This window comes from Streptopelia decaocto (assembly GCF_964273445.1).
Source record: "Streptopelia decaocto genome assembly, chromosome: 2".
Taxonomy (NCBI): Eukaryota; Metazoa; Chordata; class Aves; order Columbiformes; family Columbidae; genus Streptopelia; species Streptopelia decaocto.
The window spans coordinates 21,394,960-21,421,476 of NC_138655.1; the positions used below are offsets into that span (position 1 = coordinate 21,394,960).

General features: G+C 37.1%; 1 protein-coding gene across 29 annotated transcripts in view; it reads right to left on the reverse strand.

Moving 5' to 3' along the window:
- RIMS2 (regulating synaptic membrane exocytosis 2) overlaps positions 1-26,517 on the reverse strand; it is a gene marked incomplete at its 5' end in the record, with an annotated part of 471,635 nt that overhangs the window by 197,396 nt on the left and 247,722 nt on the right. For 19 of the 29 annotated variants that reach the window (XM_082045213.1, XM_082045206.1, XM_082045215.1 and 16 more), the window contains 5 exons: positions 171-301; positions 13,981-14,093; positions 15,296-15,342; positions 22,001-22,124; positions 22,913-23,008. In XM_082045213.1, the coding sequence (XP_081901339.1) occupies positions 171-301; positions 13,981-14,093; positions 15,296-15,342; positions 22,001-22,124; positions 22,913-23,008 (511 nt within the window). Of the gene's footprint in view, positions 1-170; positions 302-8,306; positions 8,355-13,980; positions 14,094-15,295; positions 15,343-22,000; positions 22,125-22,912; positions 23,009-26,517 lie in introns of all 29 variants that reach the window. The other 10 variants (XM_082045230.1, XM_082045210.1, XM_082045232.1 and 7 more) reach the window with 1 other exon arrangement.

Here is a 26,517-nt window from a genome sequence, read left to right on the forward strand (position 1 = left end):
AAGTACTCAGTAAGACAAATTGCTGATTCTTATATAAGTGATAGAAAACACACACAGTAATTAAAGAAAAAGTTCTGCATGCTTCACATAAATACACCATTGCAGCAGAATAAAATTTAATGTTACGTAACTTTTTGTATCTGTATACTTGTAAGTAGTTAATAAAATACCTTCTATCTGGAAGAAAGTAAATTTTCACATAAGGATTCCTTGGCCTCCCATCTTCCCTTGAAGGAAGATCCTTTGCTCCCAGTATTGTCACTATTAACTGGTGACCAACCTTGTCATACCACAGTTTTATCTGTAATGAGAAAATATTAATTAGTGAACTCATATCTACAACAAAGTAGCATATTAATCCTTAAAATTAATTTTGATCATAAGCTTCTATTTGTATTGGTTACTTAAACAGAAAAGACCATGTTCTACTTTGTACTTATAACAAAGCATAAAAAGAAATTATTACTATAATAGCTTCAATATGTACCAGGAGTTACTATTTTTTTAAAACCCTGTACAATAAGTGCATTATTTTATACTAATTGTTTTTCACACAGTGGTCTGGTAAGGATTATTATCTCTTGGCAGTGATATTGTATTACTTGAAGTACTGATGTATGGTGTTCATATGTATACATTTCTAAGGAGTTTATGCACAATGAATGAATACATTTTTCATGTCCTGTTTTGCTGGAAAGACTATGAGATAAGATCATCAATACTTCAAATCTATATATGTTCTTCAATCTCTAAATGTTCTTCACAGTCCAATTCAGCAACAACAAGACAAAAACTATTACTAATCTGTAGAAATTATTATTAATCAGTCTTAGACTTGATCTACTATCCCTTTTTACTACAGTCATTAAAAGTTGCTATTTAGCTATTTCAGTTTGAATACTATAGCTGAAAATGACTTATTCAAGGAGAGGATATACCTGCTTTACAGCACTCAATGTGGAAGGGGGAAATGGTGCAGTTAGGACAAAATAAAGGATTCATTACATAGTGGTACAACTGCAGCACCATTACAGCTGATCGAGGAGACTCTCTTCCTGGGGAGTTTGCTTGAGACAGAGGACAAACAAGGGCAATTGAAGGAAAGACTGACCCTGCCTGAACTCAGACAAGATAATGCCCAGTCCCACAGCTAACCAAGCAGGCCACCTTTAGGCAGGAATATACCCTGGCTAAGATAAACACAGCCAAGGAAAGGTGCTTTCTGTGGAGCCAACCTCACATAATTTCAGAGACATGGTCTCCATCTGCTGTCATAGCTCCTCATCTTGAGATTTTCAGCCACTTAAAGAAAGGTCTTTGTAAAACTTTCAAGACTTTTGAGCCACCAACAAGAGGTTGATTTAGCTTTCTGTCATTCCTTATACTTCATTAAGCAAGATTACACTAAGACACATCAAATCAATCAATAGTGGCAGTGTACTTCTTCCTTCCGCATTACTGTGGATCTTGCAACTCCTGTAGCCACCAACCAACAGCATTTGAATTGATACTACAAAGGGGAGGATAGCCTGTTTCTACATCCCTGGAAAGCAAGAGGCTTTGTCAGTATTTTTTCTCAGCTGAGAGGTATCTGCTGTACAGGTATCTCCATCCAGCTACAGATCACAAGTAGAAAGCTTTGCACCAATTGTATGAATTCAAAGCAAAGCTTTAATGACCTCTCAAGTGCAAGTCAACTTAAATGTTCTCTGACACTAAATGTATCCACCCACAGGCTTCCTTGGGAGTCCTTAAGCAAAGGTCAGACTTGGTTAGTCCCATACCCCAAGGGGAGCACCACTGAAGGCAACCTTCTTCATCTACTTTTTGGGGAAGAAAAAAAAAAGAAATCCTTGCTTAAGCAGAATGCAATATTTTTGTGATCAAGACACTATCACAAACTGTGTCTGAGTGAAGTTGAGATGATCCAGACATGAGTGTCTAAAATATAAGCTGAATTATTTTTTCATATTCAGGCTAAATAACTCTTAGCCACATTCGTTGCAGACCGGATTTTTGCAGAAAAACTTCAGCTTAATATTTGAAGAATGACTCTAAGCAGAAATTTAAATCATCTGACACCACTTCTTTGAGATGCTCTAATGTCTATGTTTTGGAAGAACTTGAAATTTGCTTTGACTCAAAACTTCTGCTTTTCTCTTAATGCTCTGAAAATATTTGGAAAACCTTGTACATAACAGGCATATTTTCCCTGTAATTCCCTGTAATTTGGCTTGTTACAGGAAAGGTCAGGAGGTAGAATTACCACCAAAAGGCTCTCTTTCCTATGTTCATACTGCTAGCACTCCAATATATAGCACAGACCCTTATAACCCCAGATGTCATTTGACTTGGATGCAAAGAGAAGGGAAGAAACTGGGAGTGAGAGAATGGACAAAGAACCCCACAGAGGGAAGGATAGGATTGGATTCTCATGGGGTTATAGAAGAAGGAAGAAGGGACAAATCAAAAACTGCTTTAGAATTACTGGGAAAGTTAAGGATACAGGATGCTTCTTGGTGAAACACATGAAGAACGGAGTCACTAATGTCAGGGACCATGGAAGAGGGACAAAAACAGACTGAATGACAGAAATGGAATGCAGTGACAAAAAAAAAAAAGCCATTCTGAACATGTTGCACAGAGAGAATGGAATGAAAGAAAATCTGTCAAGAAGTCAAGGCAGGAAATTAGAAAGGAAAATGAGAAACAAGGAGTTAGACTAGCACACGGAACATGAAAAATAAGAATTAGAATAGGACTGATCTAATTCTGACTCTCCTGTGCATAATTATTATGACAATATTCAGATGGTATGGTATTTTCCAAGAAGAACCTTGTATTTTCTATTCACAAGGAGAGAAAGGATAGCCATTTAAGACAGCCAGAGGCAGGCCAGGAGGATGGGATTCCATCCCTTCTCCTTTACCAGAGCTCTTGTGTATCAATGGGTGGATCCCTTAAAATATTTCAAAAGGTATTTACTAATTGCATGTTCTTCATTGTCTGAGAGACTGGCATGAGACCCTGGAGCTTGATTTGGAGTGCTAAGTAAAGCACTGGAACTGAGGTGTGTATTATGCCTGGATAGAAACCGATTGTCTCAGACTCTTATCATAGCTTCTCCATTCCTAACCAATAAATGCAGAACAATCCTACCACACCTATAGAATATTCTGTATATTTTACGTTGTGAAATAAACACAGGATAGCACACCTATAACAAAAAAGTTGATGAGGTTTTTTTATTTTTCATTTATAACTTTGTTGAGTTGTATGAAGAAAAGATTCCTAACACCAAAAAGTGAAGAACATTGAATTATTCAGTCCATAGGGTGAAAACCCCACAGAAACGTACAGGTCTTATGCTCAGCACTGAAAGATTTAAGTAGCTGACTAACAGAGCAGAATCTACAAACCCTCCATTCAGCAGTTATTTACACATACAGGAATGACACTCTTAAAGACACTCTAAGAAACTTCAGTGATGCAATTCTGATCTCAGTGAAGGGAAGTGAAAGCTAAACTTATATAAATTACACCACAGGAAAACCTTGCTGGCTGTTGCTAATGTGGAGGCTTACACCTTCAAAAAAACGTGTTGAATAGGACTTTGTTTACCTAGAAAATTTAGGATGTAGGCACCCAAAATTCACTTAGAATGTGATCCAACTTGAATGCTTTCCAAAGATCTTTCCACTTACTGTTGAGGTCCTGGAAACTTATTTGCCACACACGTTTGTAATACTTTCTTTCCCTAGGCAGATGTGCACCTAATTCTTTACTAAACTTCCAGTATAACCTACATTCAGGCAAACAGGTATTTAATTCAATACATCCTGAAAGCGTGAGATGGTCTGTCATCCACAGAGTGGTTCATCTGCAGGACTCCTTGAGAAAGCCTGCCAGGTTAGAATACCTGCCATGCAGAGCACAAGAAACAAGAACTCTTCTGCAGTCATGTGATGAAGTTAGTCATCAAGGGCAACAGAGATGAGGGTCTGGTCACAGTTCCATAAGATTCTTTGTGGGTTTCTTACCAATAGTAGTCTAACACAATATCAAGACATGTTCTGGGTAGCAGGTCTGGAATCTGCTACACTACAATTAAGCTTTCTTTGCTATCACACAGCCACACAGTACCTCAGCTTCAGATAAGACTTCATATTCCAGAGAAGAAAGGAATGTGCAATAGGTCCAGGATAAAAGCCCTCTTCTGAGAGACAGGTTCAGTCTCTTCAGTCTAAACAGGGCTTAAACCACAGATGTCCTGTTTCTGGAATGAGCCATCTACCCATACAACAGTACTTGAAAGCTGGTGTTGCATTCTGAGAAGTGAGGATGCAGGTATCATGTATTCCTGTTTGGTCCTCTGTAGCCTCAGAAGATGCCACCTGCCTCTGGAGAATTGACTCACCCTCTGGAGTAGCCCAAGTTCCAAACAGAGATAAGGGGGATATGTGTCCTTTATTTGGTCTGGATCACGCATTGCAGATCATAGAATCATAGAACGTCCTGAGTTGGAAGGGACACACAAGGATCATCGAGTCCAACTCCTGTCCCTGCATATGACAACCTTACAATTCACACTGTGAATTGAGGTCACATATATTGAAGTATTTAGTTCTTTCCTTCAACTGTACAAGTCTAAGAGCCTCCCCAAGGCACCTCAGACTTCCTGGAAGTTAGCATAAGTTGAGTTATATAAATTAAGCACATAAATTCTTTTTACTAGATTTCATCCTTTTTCTTTCAGATCTCATCTTAACTAGAAATTTTATTCAGAGCTCTGACTGGGGTCAGAGTTCTAGAAAAGAAGTAATTATGTAATTAGGACCCATATTCTAATACATACGCATAAGGGAAATCAGTTAAGAAAATATAGATAATATTATTATTGTCACTTCTTATATTCCTGTCTCATGAATACTTGACTGTTTGCTTCACAATGCAATTCTAATGCCATTTTGTGTGCAGCACATACAGGCACAGCATATCCTAAGTGACAACTTAAGTGACTTTTAAAAACAGAGAATATTTTTTCTTTCTATGCTACATTTTGTTTCTTTATTTGTTTTATAAGGGTTATTTCATGAATTTCATGGAAAAGAGATAAAGCTTTTGCCAATGGGAGAAATCACTTGCCCTGCAGCTTGATTTCTACCACCACAGGCCACTCAAGCACCACTGGGTAGGAGAAAGTGCTGGCCAGGCAATTTTGTTCTTCTGTTTATAATTCTTCATGTAACCTACATTGCTGTTTATTTGTGTAATATTTTGAAACTGAGATACCACTTTTCTTTCTTTTTTGCATTATTCTGAAAGAAGAGATGCACCAGCAGGATCTGTCATTGCAGAAGAAAAAAAGATCTGCTTATTAAAAAAAATGCTTACAGCAATTGTTTTATTTGGACTTAAGTTTATGTAGATGCAGAAACTGCCTTGAGGTGGTCAAGTCTTCAGCATAGCTGAGGCGAGCTTCCTGACTACTGAGGGTTGCTAAACCAAACTGTTATTGCTGTCTGATTCAGCTGCTGTCTGATATGCTGGAAAAAAATACAAGAAAAGGCTGTCAAATTGAAGAGTTTCTAGGATATGAAGGCCAGAAAATTATGGAGGTTTCAGCCTGCCTTAATCTAGATTTCTTTAAAAAATTTCTTTTTAGTGGCTTAATCTTGATTTCAATAATGCCAAATAAACGCATGCATATATTTTTATACATGATCAAATATACTGATTTGTATTAAAGCAAAAAGGATGTCTGAAATTTTTGAAGTCAGAAAAAAACAGTGGTTTTGTGGCAATTCCAAAAAGGAGGTTCCACCATGTAAACGAGATATTGCATGGAAAACACAAATTAAAGAGCAGATCATTCCCTACAAAGATATTGCAAAGCTGCACTCTGCAAGTTACAAAATTGCTGGTATGCTAACTGAATTAGTGAAAGTTCAGGAGAACATGTATGGTAGGGAAAAAAATTTATAAAATAATAATTGCAGTTTTAAAATCATTCAGTGATACAAGAGCTAGAAAATGAATGGAACAACATGGAGTGAAGTGTGGAAGAGGAACTTGTGCCAGAGTGTGGCACATTTATCACCAGGATCAGTTTCAGACTAACAAGTAAAGAAGATGCAAGCAAGAATAAAGATGCTGCTGAGAGCAATTAAACAAATAGGTATAAACAGAAATGTTAGGAGATCCTCATTCTTGTAGAGAATTCTACAGACACAGCTGTACGACAGCCCACAATGTAATTTATACTTCCTGACAACTAAAAACAACAGCTCAGAGCACTGAGTTGACTAGTTTCTCATGCCAAAAAGTAACCAGAGTTGTGCACTGCTGCAGAACTGCTTCTAATACCCTTGTTTAAAGATTTCTGGAGAATTTCCATTCTCTGCAGTCTGCATTAAACTTAAATTCAACAATTTTAAACTATATACCATCCCTGCTAAAAGTGGCCAGATGAGGTACTTTTTCTTTCAGTCCACTTGTAAAGTTGTTGCCAAGGTCCTAAGTTTGACTCTTGTCACAAATTTATTTAGCTTTGATTGTTACTGAGCTCGGCAAATAACTGTTAGAGAGGTCCACAATGACTCCACAGACATTGTGCAGAAACAAAAATGGTGCTAAAGACAATTCTTATCTACGATATCAAAAATAATCCACCCAGAGGTGATAGAGTAAGCATCATGGACTTTCACCTCTTGCTGGATATTCTCTATCAAGCATTACATTTATTTTATTTTCTTCAATGGCTCCATAGTCATTTGATCAAATTAATATTTTTTTTCATTAGATGACATTACTCTAAGTAGAACTCACAAATCTACGCCTATTTCATTATTTTATGTAATATTTAAATAAGGAACTACTACATGTTACTTCTACATTACAGTAGTTCATGAAACATGCAGGTTTCAGGCAGATGTTTCCTTTTCAAATTTATCAATCAATTGTCACATAATTTCTTAATTTATTTTGCAGATATCTAAAAAGAAAATAAATATTAAAAAACTACTTATGTCATATACAACATTTACCTTTATGAAGTACTTAACAACTTGTGACTAAATTTGTACCCCTCTTTGATTTCATTACTATGAGCATAAGCTAATTTTCTTAATCATGCTAAAGGATGTTTTAAATTTTTAATACAAAGCCAGTTTATGTCAGTAGCACATAATAATATGTTAACCTAAAACAATACTATCAAGACATTACATTTTTAATCTAATTTTTTTTCTTAGATTTTTTTCTTTTGTATTTACATTTAAGCAGTTGCAAGGACTACTTTTGGGAAATAATATATAGTGAAAAAAATTGTGCTTTATCAAATATGAGTCATAGACAAACCACTTCCCACAGTCTTATTTATAATTCCTTTATAAGTATATATATATATATGATCTTTTTACATTTCAATATGAAATTTCGTCATCTCATTCTGATCATTTAGATCACCCTTTATATCCTTTGAGCAACTGATCAAACAAGAGAAACATTTATACAGCTCCCACACAAAAGATTAACATCTCTATAAAAATATTTTGTAAGAAAAGCAGATAGTATTCTATTTTTAAATAGAAAAACATGCAGCAAAGTAAGATAAGCATTATAACATATTAGTAAAACCTACTTTTGCATAAATTTACGGTACCTTAGGAGTTTCCTAATGAAAAAAGGCAAACAACTTGTACCTAAACAGAATACCAAAGCTAAATAAATTCAGTAACACAATGGGAGAATTCCTTTTTATTTAAATAGAGTTTTGGTTATTTCAAGGTACTTTTAGAATGCAAGAATCAAGTTTCATACACAAGAAATTTGTTTCTTTAAACAAGGTACAAATTTTTTGCCTGTCTTGCACTCAAGGAGCTACTATTACTTGGAAAATGCAAAAAAGGATGTGTTAAGTAATGATAATGAATGATTTAAAGAGACATCATCTTTATATAATGACCTCAAGCACAAAATTATTTATTGCTTAAACGGTAAGCACATTTTGTTTGTGAGATGTATAGCCACCATCACTATTGAAACCTGTATGAGTTTAATATTGGGTAAACAGCAAACAAAAAACTAGTTGTCTCTTTAAATTTTAATTTAATATTTTAACCCCCATGCAGAATTTTACAAGCTTCTCATGAGATGACATGAAACTTGTTAATATGGTTTAAAGCAACACACTAAAACATGGGAAAACGGACTATAATGTAACGTTTTCCTACTATGCATTTTCCATAACAAACGAAAGAAAAAAAACACAACTTTAGTTTCTGTCAGGCAGACGAAGTCTTTACCTGAACCCTAGGAACAAAAGGCGTTGTTCTTCTACTAAGGCTTTGGCTCTGGTAAGCAAAATTAAAGAAAAAGCAATAAAACAAAACCAAAAAGGACAACACGCTGGAAACTAAAAGACCGAAAGTAAAAACAAAGACACACAACTATTACTTTAAACACAGCTTTACACCAACAACGTATCTGTCTAACACTAAGTATTTTAATGCAATGCATAAATTAAATCTGCAAATCTGTTACCAAATCATATCAAAACCCTGTGATGGAAATTCTGGCCTCCGGGAAGTCAGTAGGAATTTTGGCACTGATTCCCCAGGAGCAAGGATTTCACTTTACAGGTATACAGATAACATTCACAATAGATTTAGAAATAACATTAACAAAAGGAGCAGGTCAGCAAAGTGTGATTTAAAAGTGGGGTAGGAAACATAAGTTCAGTTTGATCATCTCTTTCAGGAAGATTGTAGATGCATATTCAAAAACAGACACAAGTACAGTTCACACACTGACAGCTTGGTTGCTTTCTAGAGTAAAACAAGTGAAGTAAAAGGTTTTCTCTTTTCTGCAACTCTAAGAGGCATTTCTGCAAAAAAAAGCCTAAACACTTCAAAAAGGAACTTAGTGCTATCCAGTAATAGCATTACATGGGGGAAGGTATGATCAATGTATTTAAATTCTCTGTCAATCATGACAGAAATGACAAATGGTACACACGGAAAACCCTTGCATGAAATCAGAACTAGAGCATTTAGCAAACTCAGTAGTTGCATCGCACACAGAGATGCATTTATAACTCATATTTTTGTGAGGTAACACTTCAGACCACATACAGCCTTGTGGCTTCCAGTGGCTACATCAAGACTACACCAGTACAGGCAACATTCCTAAGTTGCTGGACTAACTACAAACTCCAACCAACCACTCTCCATCTTCAGCTTAGGGCAACAGCTACTGGAGTGGCACAGAGAGGGTACGAGTACTGGGAATGGACATGAACAGGAGCACTTATTGAGAGCTCAGAGGACCAGTGAATGGGGGAAGAGGAGCATGGGAGTAGGTCACAACAACTACAGCAATCTGACAAGATTTGAATCATCTTTATCTCCCTGCCCAGTTTTCCTGAGATTATTGGTCTGTTTCGAAGTGATGGAAAGAAGCTACTACTCAGTATTCACTTCCACAGGAAATGTACCCAAAGTATGGAGACAGGGGGTGTGATGATGCTGCTGCCACCCTCCTTGCTTATTTGGCATGCACATGTGCTGGAGAAATCTGTTCCATAAAATGTGTGAAGTAATCTGTTCTCACACCAAAGCAAGAGGTTATATAAGAAAATGTGACAGTCTGGATCACAGGTTTTGTCTGATGTGTTCCTGTGCTCTGTGAGGTGCAGCAGCTGCCCCCACTCTGCCCAGGCAGTACTGCATAGCACCATGTGTAGGTGCCAGAATGTGACCTACTCACATACAATAAAAGTAGCTCTTCAGTTTGCTTCTGCTCCATATTACAAAAGAAACACAGATAAACCAGAATATTGCAATCATAATAGGGCTGAATATCTCCCACCATTCACTGAGGATCCGCAGCTGCCATATTGTGCCTTGGAAAATGGAGGGCAATAAGCACATTGTGTGCACTACCTCAAACTTCCCAGATTTTGGCACTAGAGCAACAGTAATTTATTCGTGTAGAGGTAGAAAGGGGAGAAAAGAAAGGGGAAAAGGAAAGGGTGGAAGAGGGGAGTGGAGCATGTCTCATACTTGACCTTATCACCCCAATATGCTGACATACTATGTCCTTGACAATGTACAATGTCAACTTTCTTTTATGTCAGAGATATTACAACTATAATTAATATACTGTATTTTTATTGCTTTATAAAATCAATATGTATGTAAAATCTATTGAAGTGATTCTGTAGTTCAGCTGCACAAGGAAATAATTTTATAAAATACATTCCTTTTCTGCTAGAATTTCCACCAGTACAAAAAAAAATGATGTTATAATTTTATACCTGTATCCATTTACACGGTCTTCTAGTCACATTATCAGTCTCTTAATCTAACTACTGCAAAATCATTCCAAGTAATACTTGTCATACAGTATCAAAAAAGTAGCCAGAATGCAGCAATTAAGAGCACCAATACACAAATATTAACTTTTTCAAAATGATATTAAAAGAAAAAGAAATCAGTGAAAAATAACATAAAACCAGGAAACAGACAAAGCAAATAATAATAAACAATAATTGCAATAACAGATACTCCCCTGAAAGAACAACATGGATCAAAAATGCCATAGAATAAATGGCACAGAATACAGATGAATTTTTTATATACGTTAGTAAATTATAACACACAATAATTCCCTCTAACTGCATGCAATTTGTTCAATTAATTATGTATTTGGGTAGAATAATTATTAAAGGAAAGAAGATTCCCTTGCTATGTGAGATGGTTTGCTTCATAGGAAATCCTATTAGCCAGCTCTGGAGTGTCATTGTAACCTCAACAACCTCAACACCAGAAAACAGGTACACAGACCAATGCCAATACAGAGGAAAACACAGAAGACTGAATGGACAGAGAAAGACATCCCTGAATGATAGAAAGGCATCACTGCAGCTAAACTGGCTAAAACCGTACCGAACATAAAGAAATACATTCCAAAACACTATTAATATAAAAAGGATATGTAGCACTATCTGAATAAGGATGTATATACCCAAGTATTTATTCAGATACTTCAGACCTCCACCTGAGCTGTAGGTATCTCCAGTTCTGCCCACAACTTTTGTATTTCGCAGCCTACTAACTACAGCTGCCCTAACAACAGCCCAACAAGACTATATGGCATTGTCTGAAACTACAGAAAATACTTTCGAAATCTTGCCTGTTATCTGTTCCCTCTCATTCATCACACCTGTCTGAATTCAGCCGCCATTGCCCACAACGTCAACTGACCCTACACTTCTGCAAAGAAGAGCAACCTGTCTCCAACTACTGCCAGGGCTCTGCAGTTGTTCTCCGGCCTGGGTGCTCACCATAAAGAGCACATTCCCAATTATATTCACAACTTAGTATTTCCTTCCATTGCCATCTTACTCAGCTATTTGGAATGAATTAGTGTTCCATCAACTGTTCTGTCAGAAAAGAGCTGATTAAAAACAGGGAAAACCCAAATACTGAATCTTGTCTGTATTGTCATGTTCTAACTAAAAATTTTTTTGGAACTTGCGGAGAGTTTTTTAAATTCAATTTTTCTCTAATCTTTCACCTTTGCTAAAGGTCCAAAATCAGAAAAATCTCATATCCACTCTAATTTTTCAAAACATCTCCAACTCTACAAAGAGTTTTTGTTTTTTTTTCACTAATTCTTCCAAAGTTTCAAAGTTTTTCGAAGTTATAAAATGAGAAACCAACATTTTCAAACATGAAGGAAAATCTATTCATTGCACTACCTTCAAGACATATAAACCCCAAATCTGAAAAGTAAAAAATCCCCTTGTGATCAATCAAAATTAACTTAAAATATCAGATTTAAAAGAAACTACAGATATTTGCTGTTTTGTAAAAAACTGTTCCTGTAGAACAGTTTACTAGTTTTACAATAATCTTTTTCTAAAAATGTATTTTAGTCTGGACATCTCAATGTGCCTTGCTAGGTGCCATGTTGCTATGTATCCACACCATCTTCAGACATTGTGACAGCCACCCTTCCTCGCAAAGCGAAAGGTTTAGCATGAACCTCCCAAAGCCTTAAGCCAATGGCAGCAGGAGCTGGATTGAGCCATTAATTGGTTAACATGAAATACAGCTATTTCCAATTTTTCTTTAGCTGCTGATGTTAGATAGGTCTCCACATTTTCAAACTGCCTACCAATTTTAGGCGTCCACATTGAGACAGTGGTACTTTAAGTTAGAGAGTTACTGATAATTTCTGACTTAACTGTCAGTCAACCAGAGCTGTGCATTCTCAGATATCAGCTGCTCTCTGAGGGAAACCATGATATTGTGTAGTAGGGAGTATTGTATATAATTGCATACAGTATATAAGGGAGTACAAACAGGAAAAATGTAGGAAAGATCTTTAAATGTCTCCTGACATTATTTGGTTTCCTTAGATGGAAAAAATACTATGAACTTATAAATAAAGGCATTTATCTCCTGAAACATATAAAAATAATTAAAAATAGGAACACTGCAGTTTCTATGCCATTCTAAGACACATAACCTTGTGAATTCTGTTATTCTCAGAAAATACCTGCAATCCCTGATACTATCCTTATTCACTTCAGACTCCAATAAGCACAAAATCAACAGACTTATTTTTACTAATAAATTCTAATTTTAAACTCCTGAAGATTTTGTTTCTGAAACTGAGAAAGAGAGGAAGTAATTACTGTGGCTCCTATTTGGATCATCATTCCACAGTGTCTGTGCATGGGATATGTGAGCTGCTTACTCTAGATCTTGAATTTCACACTGGGAGCTAGGAACCAAAACTTTTTAACAGCCTCATTTTTATGAGATCCAGCCAAATGATATTTATTTCCACCCTGTTTCCACTATCAACAGTTTTTGCTGTCTTCTAAAACTAAACTGGTTTTTAGAATCCTCGGTCTGTGTATTTTGACAGTTCATGTTCCTGTGTATTGTATTTTGTGCAAAGCATTCCACACTCTACAGTCAAGATTTCTAGTTTTCCATTTATCCAAAGGACTGAGTCTTTCAAAGTAGTTAACTGCAACAATTACAGATAATTAAAAATTGTATATTGTAGATGGCTGGTCTGATGAGCAAAACAAATGTCTCATGCATTGCAAAATGGAGCCAACATGGCTGCTGAACAGACAGAAAAATGTTTCTTCCCCTCCTCTACCAACACCATAAACCATTTCTGTGAGACCTATAGTCTGCTTAGATTTTACGCATATTTTTATGGCACACTCATAACATAACATAAACACCTTGGAAGAAATATGAATGTGACCTTTTCAAACTTGTTTAACACCAGTTTTTCACTCTTTCCATTCCATTTTCCTCTCCTTTTCAACGTGTAGCAGGCTACAACTGAGCACTTTTGAAAAATCACACTTTGGAGTTGTAAATGACACAGAAAGGTGTATAAAACTCAAGTTCTTTGTTTTAGTACAAAAAAAAACCCCTCTTTTAAAGAAAACATTCAGGTAATGAACTTTGTTGTCAATGAGAGTGAAGAACAAAACTGAATAAACAGTGATACAAAGAACACAACATTAGTAAACAATCAAAGGTATATCTGGGGAAGGTATATATGAAAGGTAGTGCAAAAGAAATAAGCAATTTTAATGTCCAAGCACACAGGTAATAAAATCTACCAACTGTACATGTAACAGTTGAAAAAGTGTATACGCTCAACAGCACAGACATAACTGGAGCCCAGGATTAGGCCCTTCTGAAAATTTGATTCTACCAGTCCAGCTTACCAGATAAATATATATAAAATTTCCAAAAGCACATAAAATTGACAGTCCTTATGAAACTATGGCCCTACCTACACTGAGATATATAACATTAACAAAACAATGTAACTAGTTTAACAACAAATTTATGTTAGAGGTAGCTCGCGCCCTACAGTGAGAGTTATATATGCTGCAAAAAGTACAACACTAATATTAAGGAAATATTTACATACTGAAAGTTGTCCAGACAAGAACTGTGGAACATCCCTTAACATGCCAGGACTCATAGGAGAAGTCACTGAAATAGAAGGTCGGTCCATTTTTTGAGATTCAAATGAACTAGAACCTGTAATTATAAGTGAAAATATTTTATAAATAGTAGCACTTATGGATATTTCACAATGTTCTTCAAAGAAAAAATGTACAAGTATAACCAAATATACAATAAAGTTGTGATAAATATACCTTTTTTATCTGTTTGTAATTACCAAATAATTATACTCAATCTTTCAGTGCTCAGATGCAATTAAAAGCTTTCCAAGTTTATCAGAGCTGCAAAATGTCATCTGAAGCATACAGAATGAAAAATAGTTTATTCAGATATTTCCAACTGTAATTATGTCAGTAAGTTGGTGGCTCAATATTTTGAAATAGTCGAGTGAATACTTTACTGTGGTCAGAGGAATTCAGTCTTCTGAAGGGCACTTATTATTTTGTACAATCAGACTAATTTTTAATTAGATTTTTACAAAAACATCAAATGCACATAATATTTTTTGTGCATTTTGTTTCAAATTTTGAAGGTCTGCAAAATCTCAGAGGACAAGTTTTGACATATAAAACATAAAGCAAAAGTAAAGTACTTTTATAAATACAAAAGACATTACACATCTCACAAAACATTAAATGGATTTTATTTTAAGACTTGGCTGATCAGTGAAAAGTTATTGGAGGATTTTTTCATATTATCATAATCAAGTTTATGCCACTGCATTTATTCATGGCTTCTGTTATAAAGGCGTTCTAAAGCAATGATAAAAAATAACTCCAGGCTGAAATCCATCTTATCAGATCTAAGCCAAAGAACAAGTTATTTTTCCCCACATGAAATACCAGTTTAGCCAATTTAAAGAGTGCTGAGTGATTCTAATAAAGTAGAAGTGTTCTGATTTCAAAGTACCTGCCTCTCAGGTTGCAAATAAAGAACATTTGATCCCTATTTTGAGTCTATAAGGTACAATTGAAATGCAAGACAATAAAATAGGAAATTAAAAATTACTATTAATGTTATTGTATATTAGTTAGAACGATACTTTTCAATCAAAAATAGTCTAAGCTTATAGTCAAATGTCAAGCCTAAATCAAAATATCCTGACTTTGATAGTTTACTATTAACCGAAGGTAGACAGATAATTCAGTAAGGTGACATATTGAGACAAATACAGACAAAGAGATGAGAGCTATACTGACTATAGATGACATTTTTCGATTTATTTGTGCTTACATAAAAGAGAGAGAAGATTTTCCTACCCCACAATTGAAACTTACTGGACTCCAGCTGTGCATGCGTGCTGTCAGGTATTCTGGGAATGTCCCTGAAATCAGGAAAATTAAGACAGGCTGATCCTTTGTCTAACAAGCATATTCAAAATTCAGTTACACTATAACACTTCTCAAGCCACCACTTAATGCCTCAGGAAAGGCAGATGATCTGCTGGCTGTCTTCAGCCATGGGGAAGATTTATCTTTTATCCGGTATAAGTAATTTCAGTGGTAAATCAAAACCTACAGAACAAGTGGATTGGTGAATGCAGGAGAGAGGATGCACAGTTACAAATAAAAGCATTCCATAAGTTTAAAAACAAACAAACAAACAAAACTATCTCAGAGTTAATGGAAGAATAAAACTGTGAGAAGTACTTTATTATGACATTACACATTCATTAAATTTTTTGAACCCTCACTCAAACATACTTGACTGTCAAGAATGCTTATCCCAATATGTCCTTTACCATCCTTCAACCTCAAATTTGGACAATCTTACCTCTTCCATGACTAAATAAGATGAGCAGCTTCATTTGGCAACATTGCATAGTTGCATACACATGAGATGTTGCATCACCTGTGTTAAATTGTATGTACAGCTCTGTAATTTTAAAGAACTTGGTTGCAATGACTAAGCACCTCATGATGCCCACCTGCCCCGCAAAGGAACAGATTCTTCCTATAAGGGGCAAACATTACTGTATGCTAATAAAAACTATAAATATGCTAAATAATTCATGTCGGAGGTATTTGAGCAAAACCAAGCAAGATGGAGCTTCAGCTCTGAGTCATGGCAAGAACAACATTTAAAATCACTCTGTGTGTTTGAGTGTGGTTGTTTTCTTCAGGCTGCACCGGGTGTCGGTGCCCAGGTGCTGGCCATGGGGCACCACGCCAGGCACAGCTGGTTCCAGACAGTCCCAGCCACCTCAAACTGACCCATCCCTGAGGCACAGCTGGGACCCTCAGCCCAGGTGGTGGTGCCTCTGTGATAAGGTATTTGAGAAAGGATAAAAAAATCTGTGCTGCAGCTGTAATAGAGAAGGGGGGAACAAACAAAAACAAACAAACAAACAAACAAACAAAACATGGGAGAAATGCCCCAGAAGACACCAAGACCAGAGAAGAAGGAGGGGGAGAAGGACTGACCGCAACCCCCATCCCCCTGCACCACTCGGTGGGTGGGAGGCAGAAGAGGCAGGACCAAAGGAGAGCACTTGAGCCTGGGAAGAAGGGAGATGAGGGGAAGGTGGGTTTAGTTTTGTTTTGTACGTTTCTCTCTATCCCATTCTGTTATTAATTATTAATCTTCTCCAAGTGGAGTCTGTTTTGCCCATGATGGTAATTGCTGAGTGATTTCCCCATCCTTATCTTGACCCACGAGCTTTTCTGTCTTATATTCTCCCCCTGTCCTGCTGAAGAGGGGGAGGGCAGCCAGCCAATGTCAACCCACCACACAGGTATGTCCTAAGGAATGGAAGTTAAAAATCTTTTCAGGGACATCTACTGTCTCATACAATTAAAAAAAAAAAAAAAAAAAAAGTTTGTACTATATTTTTAAAAAAACTTATCTAATTCCTTTTTGGTAAATAGTTTCCAAACATTTTTCAAGACTCACTAGAAAGACAGCTTTACTAAGCAGATGGAAGAATCTTTCCAAGTGAATTGATGGACAGTACCAATAATTCAAATTAATTAGAAGGCAACTGGTGTAACTTCCCACTATAGAAAAAAAAAAAAAAAATCACTCTCTCTGTTGTTAGCAAGCAAAACTTGCCAGAAACTTACAAGAGCTATTGAAGACATAAATATTTAAGATTGCATTTTTGATACCTGTAGAATTTATAAAAGGAGCCAATACTGGCCTATTACTTTACATAGAAATACACTCCTGAACCTGTCATTTTAAAAATTTGTCATATGAGCATGAGAAGAAAACCTTAAAAATATGTATCATTGTTAATAGATCGAGTATGTTTTCTATAGATCGCTAAAACAATAAACTTGAAAGCTCTGAACACTACCATTTATATTCCTAAAGCATACAGATCACAGTATTTCACAGTACTGTATTTTTTACAAGGACCTCCCACTGAGATAAACAGATGGAGAAGCAGAAGTACTTTTAGCTCTCTCTTTACATTTTAAGATATAGAAACATAGAATAGTTTGGGTTGGAAGGAACATTCAAAGCTCATCTAGTCCAACCCCCTGCAATGAGCAGGGACATCTGCAACTAGATCAGGTTGCTCAGAGCCCCGCCCAGCCTGGCCTTGAATGTCTCCAGGGACGGGGCATCTAACACCTCTCTGGGCAACCTGGACCAGTGTTTCATTTGTAAAAAAATTTTCCCTCATGTTCCATTACAGGCAGATTGTGTAGAATAATGTGTCATTCCTTCCAAATTCAAACCAGTAGTAACTATGAAAATAATATGTATTTTAAAACAACTCTTTGTGAAAGCAGAAAACAGATGAGTTCTTTTGTATGAGACAGACAGCTTACATAGAATAGCAACTTGGTCATTCATTTTTATTTTAAGATAGGAAAAGGGATAAATTGCAAGCCAAAATAGTTTTTGTTTTGTTTTGTTTTTCTTTAAGGAGCTTTCCATTTTATCTTCTTTTATCAGGTTAACTTGTCATCTCCAGTTTTTATAGCAGGATATGACAACAGGTTCTCTTTCTCAACTAAGTTAATTGCTAGTAACTGTCTGAAGAGTTCTGGCATGAGTTAGTGCATGGGTGCGAAGACCATCAAGAGACTCTGTTTCAAAGTACTAAAGTACACCTCAATGCAAGAGAGAAATCCTTCATGCGAGCATCAATTATTCAATCAAAATAATTATCGCTTCAGTTATTTTGTAAATCTGAACATGTAATGATTTAAAATACATCGAAACTTTATTCCCTGAGGCAGAACACAGATATACAGTGTTATGTTTCCTTGGGTAAACATAAGATATTAATTTCTATCGTCCATTTGATTATGACCAGAAATCTCCTAAACTGAGAAGATAAAATGCATTTCAGTTTATCAGCTCAAAAACATTTCTGAAGTTGTATTGTTAATGTCAAAATCCAGTTACATCTAACCAGAATGCAAAATCTTACCAACTTGCAGAAAGTATTCAACACTGAGACTTCAGTTATAAACTCATTTAGATTAGTAACTGCAGTTTTGGAGGTGAAAACCCTCTTTTACATCTACATTGGGAATCAAGTACACAGAACAACTTTTTTAGCCCTGATCTGGCTCAGTTCTTCAGATTATGTGGCAAGCAGTTAATACTCAAGAAGGCATCTTGAGAGCCTACATCACTTTCTTTCAGGAATTACAGATGAGCTGCTCTAGTGACAGCAATTGGAGCACGTGGTAATACAACAGAAGACATGGTGATAAGGAAGGTAAACAACAAACAGTAAATATAAAAGCCTAGGAAAAATACAGGAGGTTTAACACAAAGAAGGGAATGCAGAAAGAGACAAAAAAATCAAATATTTTCGAGATGTGAGAAGTTCCTTGAAACTTGTGCTGTTTGAGAAAAACTGTGCCTGTATTAAATGAATTTGAAACCTCCTTTTCCAAGACAATTTTCTGCTAGCAATGTAGTCTGTCCCTTAGCATTACTATTATATCTACAACTCCCAAGTTATGCAAAGGTTTTTAAAGATGAGGGAGATGATACCGCCTTTAACCTAAAGGGATTCAATATGTATGTAGGAGATAACCACTCATCTCACTGAAAGATAAAGCAGGTTTTGTTGCTGTCAAGTTCATTTGAAATTGTCAAACCAAATTAAGTTCCTACACATTAAGTTCCTGATGTGTCAAACACATTAATTTCCTAGTAGAGCTGAACCCATAAGAAATTATCCTTGCTGAAATTCCATCTTCACATTACATGGTTCTGGAATTTTTTTTAGTACTCCTTATTTTCTAGTTGTTGTGTTACCCATGCTGTTACATATGAAGGCATCTTATATGAATTGTGTGCCTCATACAAAATAAAGGGATAAATATTATTTATAATTATTTCTAATTATATAACCATAGAACAACCCAGGTTGGAAGGGATCTTGAAGACCATATTACGCAACCCCACGTGGTAAGATGAGGTTACCTAGTACCCTGTGCAGTTGTGTCATATACATCATAATAAATTCAGTATGGGAAAAGAAAAAAATCTTAACAACTCTATGCTTCTTCAAATTTAGTGGTAAGAATCCTCCTCTTCATAGCCCTGGTCTGATCAACTATGGAACTTCCAATGGAAAAGCAAAAAAATGATGGATGTGACTGTAGGCTGTAGGAATTTGGAAGAAAAAGAAGACATGAAATATTCTACTATAAAAAGTCTAATATAAAAAAGGAACTCGAAAAATCCTACTGCTATGCAAGAAAAATTTAAATTCAGATATTGAGGGGTAAGTCTGAAAGATAAGAAAACTGGTTTTTAAACTGAAAGTAGATTTAGATAAGATATAAGGAAGAAATTCTTCACCATGAGGGTGGTGAGGCACTGGCACAGGCTGCCCAGAGAAGCTCTGGATGCTCCATCCCTGGAAGAGTTCAAGGCGAGGCTGGATGGGGCTTTGAGCAACCTGGTCTAGTGGAAGGTGCCCCTGCCCATGGCAGGGGGGTTAGAACTTGATGACTGTTAAGGTCCCTTCCAACCCAACCCATTCTATCATTCTGTGGGCAATATAAAGCACCTAAGAAAAACAAGCACTAGTGCTACCTAATCATTCAAATATGGTCTATGGTCTGTATTAGAAAACAAAAACCAATTTAATAAATTTCATAGATTAAGATTATGAGAATGTGGATTAGAGACTTTCCAAAGTATATTTACTATGTCATTAACTTATTGTATTTTGGGGAAAATTCTACATTATTCATTCTCAGTAAATAGAGTTCATCATCAGTTCATAGAACAAATATGAATACAGAATCATAGAATCTTAGAATCATTTAGGTTGGGAAAGACCTTTAACATCACTGAGTCTAACTGTTAACATAGCTCTGCCAAGTCCACCACTAAACTGTGTCCTTAAGAGCCACATCTACACACCCTTTAAACAATTCCAGGAAGGGTGACCCCACCACTTCCCTGGGCACCCTGTTCCAATGCCTGACAACCTTTTCCATGAAGACATTTTTTCCTAATATTCAATCTAAACCTCCCCTAGTACAACTCGAGGCTGTTTACTCTTAATCTATTTGCTTGTTACTTGGGAGAAGAGACCAACACCCTACCTGCTACAACCTCCTTTCAGGCAGTTGTAGACAGCAATAAGGTCTCCCCTCAGCCTCCCTTTCTCCAGGCTAAACAGCCCCAGTTCCCTCAGCTGCTCCTCATCAGACTTGTGCTCCAGACCCTTCACCAGCTTTGTTGCCCTTCTCTGAACTCTCTCCAGCACCTCAATGTCTTTCTCGTAGTGAGGGGCCCAAAACTGAATGCAGGATTTGAGGTCCGACCTCAGTAGTGTCATGTACAGTGGGATGATCACTTCCGTCGTCCTGCTAGTCACACTATTTCTGATACAAACCAGGATGCTGTTGGCTTTCTTGACCAGCTGGGCATGCTGCCAGATCATACTCAGCCACCTGTTGACCATCAACCCCAGGTCCTTTTTGGCTGAACAGCTTTCCAGCCACTCTTCCCCAAGCCTGTAGCATTGTATGGTGGTATTGTGACTCAAGTGCAGGACACAGAAGTGGCCTTGTTGAAATTGATACAATTGGCAGCCAGGTCTGCTGAATAATGATGGAAAGCCACTTGGTGAGCACTTTTGGCAGCTCACTCAGAACCCTTGGGGGGACCCCATCAAGACCCATAGACTTGTGAGTGTGTCTAAGTGGTGTAGCAGGTCACTAACCATTTTGCCTTGGAGTATGGGGTCTTCATTCTACTCCCTGTCTTTCACCTCAGGGGTCTGGGTACCTGGACCGCAAATGGTCTTACCATTAAAGACTGAAGCAAATAAGTCATTTAGTACCTCAGCCTTTTCCTCATTCATTGTCACTGTGTTTCCTCCCACATTCAATAAAAGATGGAGATTCTCCTTAGTCCTCATTTTGTTGCTAATGTATTTATAGAAACATCTTTTATTATCCTTTATGTCAGTAGCCAGATACAGCTCTAGTTGGGCTTTGGCCTATCTAATTTTCTCCCTGCATAACCTCACAACATCCTTGTAGTCCTCCTCAGTTTCCTGCCCTTTTTTTCCAGAAGTCATAAACTCTCTTTTCTTTCCTGAGTTCCAGCCAAATCTCTCTGTTCAACCAGGCTGTTTTTTTGCCCCTGCCAGCTCATCCTTCAGCACATTTTATAAAAATGGAAATGGAGAAATAAAAATCAAGAGTGAAGTTATTAATCAAGAATTGCAACAATATAGAGTTTAACCACAGTTTCAGGGCCAATATAGGCTGAATCACTAATGAAACTACCACAGAAGGGAACCCATTTTTGACCATATTAGCAGATAATGCCTGAGACCCTCTCAGACAATACAGGATTTCACACCAGCTCTTTCTACTTATTGGCATGATCTTTCATTCTAGCTACGCTTTTCTTTTACAGAATTTTGCACATAGTTTTACTCTTTACAATGTTTATTCATCTCTTTGATATGCTCTGCCCTAGAAGTGAAATTTAGCAACATTTTCATCATATTTAATATAAATATTTCTGAAATTACTTACCCTATTGGTCTTGAAACTACAAGTTCCACTTGTGGCTCAGGCTTGGATTCTAAGATGATATTATACACCTCCTCAAAGGTGGCTCCTTGTAGTAGCCTTCCATTCCATTCTAATACTTCATCACCTATAATTTCAGTAATACAACTCTGCTTAGGATATCTTCTGTGAACTGAACTTAAAATGATAATTTAACCCATTCTACTGTCAGTTTACTAAATTGTTAAACCTGTGATATAGAACAAGTGTAGAGTCCTTCATAGAGGAAAATCCTCAGGACTAAAACTTTTCTGCAGCTCAGCTTCAAATATGTAAAGTTCAATGAAACAGTCATATCATCAGTAGGACAACTATTGAATTAGATATAGCTCTTACTTGCTTTGGCAGTTTTGACTTTAAAGAAACCACAACATGCTCTTTAAAACAGCATATCTCATCAATTTACTATTTTGGAGATCCATTTACCTCTACAAGTTTAATATTTAAGGTTCGGATGGTTCTTATGTTAACAGTTATATTTCTTGCAACTTCTCCAATCTAGCAATCCGTGGTTTGCATGTGAGTATAGAAGCAGTTTCTTAGCTGAGCTCCTTCTTTTGGCACATTTATATTAGCTTGCTTTGCTCTAAATAAAACACGCACCACAAAGCAACTGGGCAGAACATCACTGGAATATTATTTTGAGTATAAAAATGCAAATTAAAATGTTAAAATATGATCTTGAACAATATGAGAATTTATATATTTCACAAAAGCAATAATGTCAATAATCTCGTAACTAAATATCAGGTTGATTTCTGCAGTAGTTCATCATGCCTACTTTACATATTTTCACATCTAATTAAACTCACTGGTTTATTATCATGTTTAGAAAAGTAACTAAGCAGTATAGATCTAGAGTAGATACATACATACCTGGCCTAAGATGCCCCACTGTATCAGCTAAGCTTCCTTTTTTAACTTTGGTGATAAATGCGCAGAGTCGACCTGATTCAGTCATCTTCCCTCCTACTACCTGTTTCAAAGAGGAAGTATTTTCATAGAATGAAAATTATTTTAAATGCCTTAAGTGTCCTGGAAATTGAAAGAATAATTCATTTATTTCCTTGGTTTTCAGATAACCCAGGTAAGACAGATACACTTGAAAAAAACACCACAGAATTTTGGCTATGACAGGTTACATTTATGTCTATTCTGGCTATTTGTGTAATTTGAACACAATGCAAATACAGAATGCTAAAGTTTTGAAATTTTAGCAAATATATGTATAGCATTTCACTACATCATAAATTACCACCCCCCAAAAAAGAAAGGTATTGGTCATTAGGTTGCTTACTTCAATACTTTTAAAATGAAAATATATATTAATGTAACAAAACTCACGATGTTCACACTCAGCATCAAACGTCTCTGTCAATTAATCAAACCCACTTTGGCTGGACAAGTCAGATTAAAATACTTGTCATACTGAAGATTTCTCTACAGTAAACTTTAACAAGTTTGACCTTATAATTTATCCTAGGATCAGGAGATCCAAATATCAGAGTTGGTTATATCTGCATTATCTTCAAATTCATAATGTTTCTTCAGGTCTTCATATTGGGATTTAAAATTTGTAATAGTAAATCCAGTTTAGGTTACTTTCAATAACGTAAATCTTTGAAAATTCAGGTCAGGAATAACTGCTGAAAATCACTCTTTTCAGATATCTGTTGAGATTAAAAAGTAGTTACTATTGAATCTAAATGATTCATGTATCTCAGCGAAGAGTTCACCTTCATAATAGATAATTTTAGATGTTAAACATAGAAGTTTAAATAAAAAATATTTCAACATGGCAGTGTTAGCCTCTCCTCTTGCAATTTCTGTCATTAAGGCAATAATACACATACCTAAAGTGATGCTCAGCTGCCTTCTCCACTGACTTACAATATGATCATTTGTCAATTAAATAAAAAAATTAAAAATCTCCAAAGCATGTTAGTAATCTTATAAGTAACTACACTGACTTAATCCCTGTTTACAGTGTATGACTGTAGCCTAATCTGTGTAGTCGAAGTTAAATCACTGTCACGCTAAATAGAGAATGAAGAATTAACCAAACTTCTTAAGGATTTCTCACAAGGATGTTGATCCAAAATAAATATATGCTTTTTTCTTTTACTGTGTATAATTCATTCTCATTCTTGTACTAGTATTGCTGGAACTGAAAATAATAGCAAAGAAAAATGAGATGGAGATATGAGATAGCAATAGCTTCCTAATGTTTTCAAAAAGCACTGCATCACAAAAAAATATGCAAACACATGACTTTGTGATAATAATTTTCTGTCGTATGTATTTAAAATGTAACAAATCAGACAATCAGAGGGGGAAAAAAATTCTTTCACTGACAGACTCTGTATGGGATTTAAATGTTATTAACTTCCAGATGTCCCCAGATCTCCTAAAAAGATAATCTATTTTTCACATAGAATAGAATAATTTCAGTTGGAAGAGACCCTCAGGATCAAGTCCAATCATAACCAAACTCTAGCACTAAACCATGTCCCTAAGTGCCACACCTACACATCTTTTAAAAACCACCAGGGATGGTGACTCAAGCACTTCCCTGGGCAGCCTGTTCCAGTGTTTGACAACCCTTTCCATGAAGACATTTTTTCCTAATATTCAATCTAAACCTCCCCTGGCACAACTTGAGGCCGTTTCCTCTTGTCCTATCACTTGTTACCTGGGAGAAGAGACCAATGCCCTCCATGCTACGACCTCCTTTCAGGTAGTTGTAGACAGCAATAAAGTCTCCCTTCAGCCTCCTTTTCTCCAGGCTGAACAGCCCCAGTTCACTCAGCCGTTCCTCTTAAGACTTGTGCTCCAGATCCTTCACCAGCTGCATCGCCCTTCTCTCAACCTGCTCCAGCACCTCAATGTCTTTCTTACGTTGAGGGGCCCAAAACTGAACACAGTATCACCAGCCTCACCACCACCAAGGACAGTGACATGATCTCTTTTCTAGTCCTGCTGGCCACATTATTCCTGATACAAGCCAGGATGCTGTTGGCCTTTTTGGCCACCTGGGCACACTGCTGGCTCATATTGAGCCAGCTGTCAAGCAACACCCCAGATCCCTCTCTGCCAGGCAGCTTTCCAGCCACTCTTCCCTGAGCCCATAGCGCTGCCTGGGGTTGTTGTGACTCAAGTGCAGGACCCAGCACTTGGCCTTGTTAAACCTCATACAATTGGCATCAGCAAAATGATCCAGCCAGTCCAGATCCTCATATATGGCCTTCCTGCCCTCCCCCAGATGAACAGTCCCATCCAATTTGGTGTTGTCTACAAACTTACTAGGGCTGCACTCAATCCCTCATCCAGATCATTGATAAAGAGATTAAACAGAACTGGCCCCAATACTGAGCCCCGGGGAACACCACTTGTGACCGGCCACTAACTGGATTTGGCTCCATTCACCACAACTCTTTGGGCCTGGTCCTCCAGCCAGTTCTTCATCCATCACAGAGTACACCCATCCAGACCATGAGCTGCCAGCTTCTCCAGGAGAATGCTGTGGGATATGGCACCAAAGGCTTTACTGAAGTCTAAGTACACAACATCCACATCCTTTCCCTCATCTACTAGACAGGTCACCTTGTCGTAGAAGGAGATCAGGTTGGTCAAACAGGACCTGTCTCTCACAAACCCATGCTGACTGGGCCTGATCACTTGTTTTTCTCGTATGTGCCGCGAGATGTCCCTCAGGATGATCTGCTCCATGACCTTCCCAGGCACTGAGGTTAGACTGACAGGCCTGTAGTTCCCCAGATCTCCTTCTGACCCTTCTTGTAGATGGGTATCACGTTTGTCAAGTTCCAGCCAACTGGGACCTCCACGGTTAATGGAAAGTGGCTTAGTGATTGCCTCTGCCAGCTCACTCAGCACCCCTGGATGTATTCCATCTGGCCCCATAGACTTGTGGGTGTCAAAGTGGTGTAGCAGGTCACTAACCATTTTGCCTTGGATTACTGGGGCTTCATTTTGCTCCCCATCCCTGTCTTCTGGCTCAGGGGGCTGGGTACCTGGAATACAACTGTTCTGACTATTAAAGACTGAGGCAAAGAAGGCATTTAGTACCTCAGCCTTTCCCTCACCTTCTGTCACTATGTTTCCTCCTGCAGTCATCAGGGGATGGAGATTCTCCTTAGCCTTCCTTTTGTTGCTGATATATTTATAGAAACATTTCTTCTTGCCTTTTACAGTGGTAGCTAGGCTCAGCTCTAGTTGGGCTTTGGCCCTTCTAATTTTTTCCCTGCTTAACTTCGCAACATTTTTGTATTCACCTTGAGTAGCCTTCCCCTCCTTCCAAAGTTTATAAATTATCTTTTTATTTCTAAGCTCCAGGCACAGCTCTCTATTCAGCCAGGCCAGCCTTCTTCCCTGCCAGCTTGTCTTCTGGCACATGGACACAGCCTGTTCCTGCACCTATAAGACGACCTTCTTGAAGAGAGACCAGCCTTCCTGGACTCCTT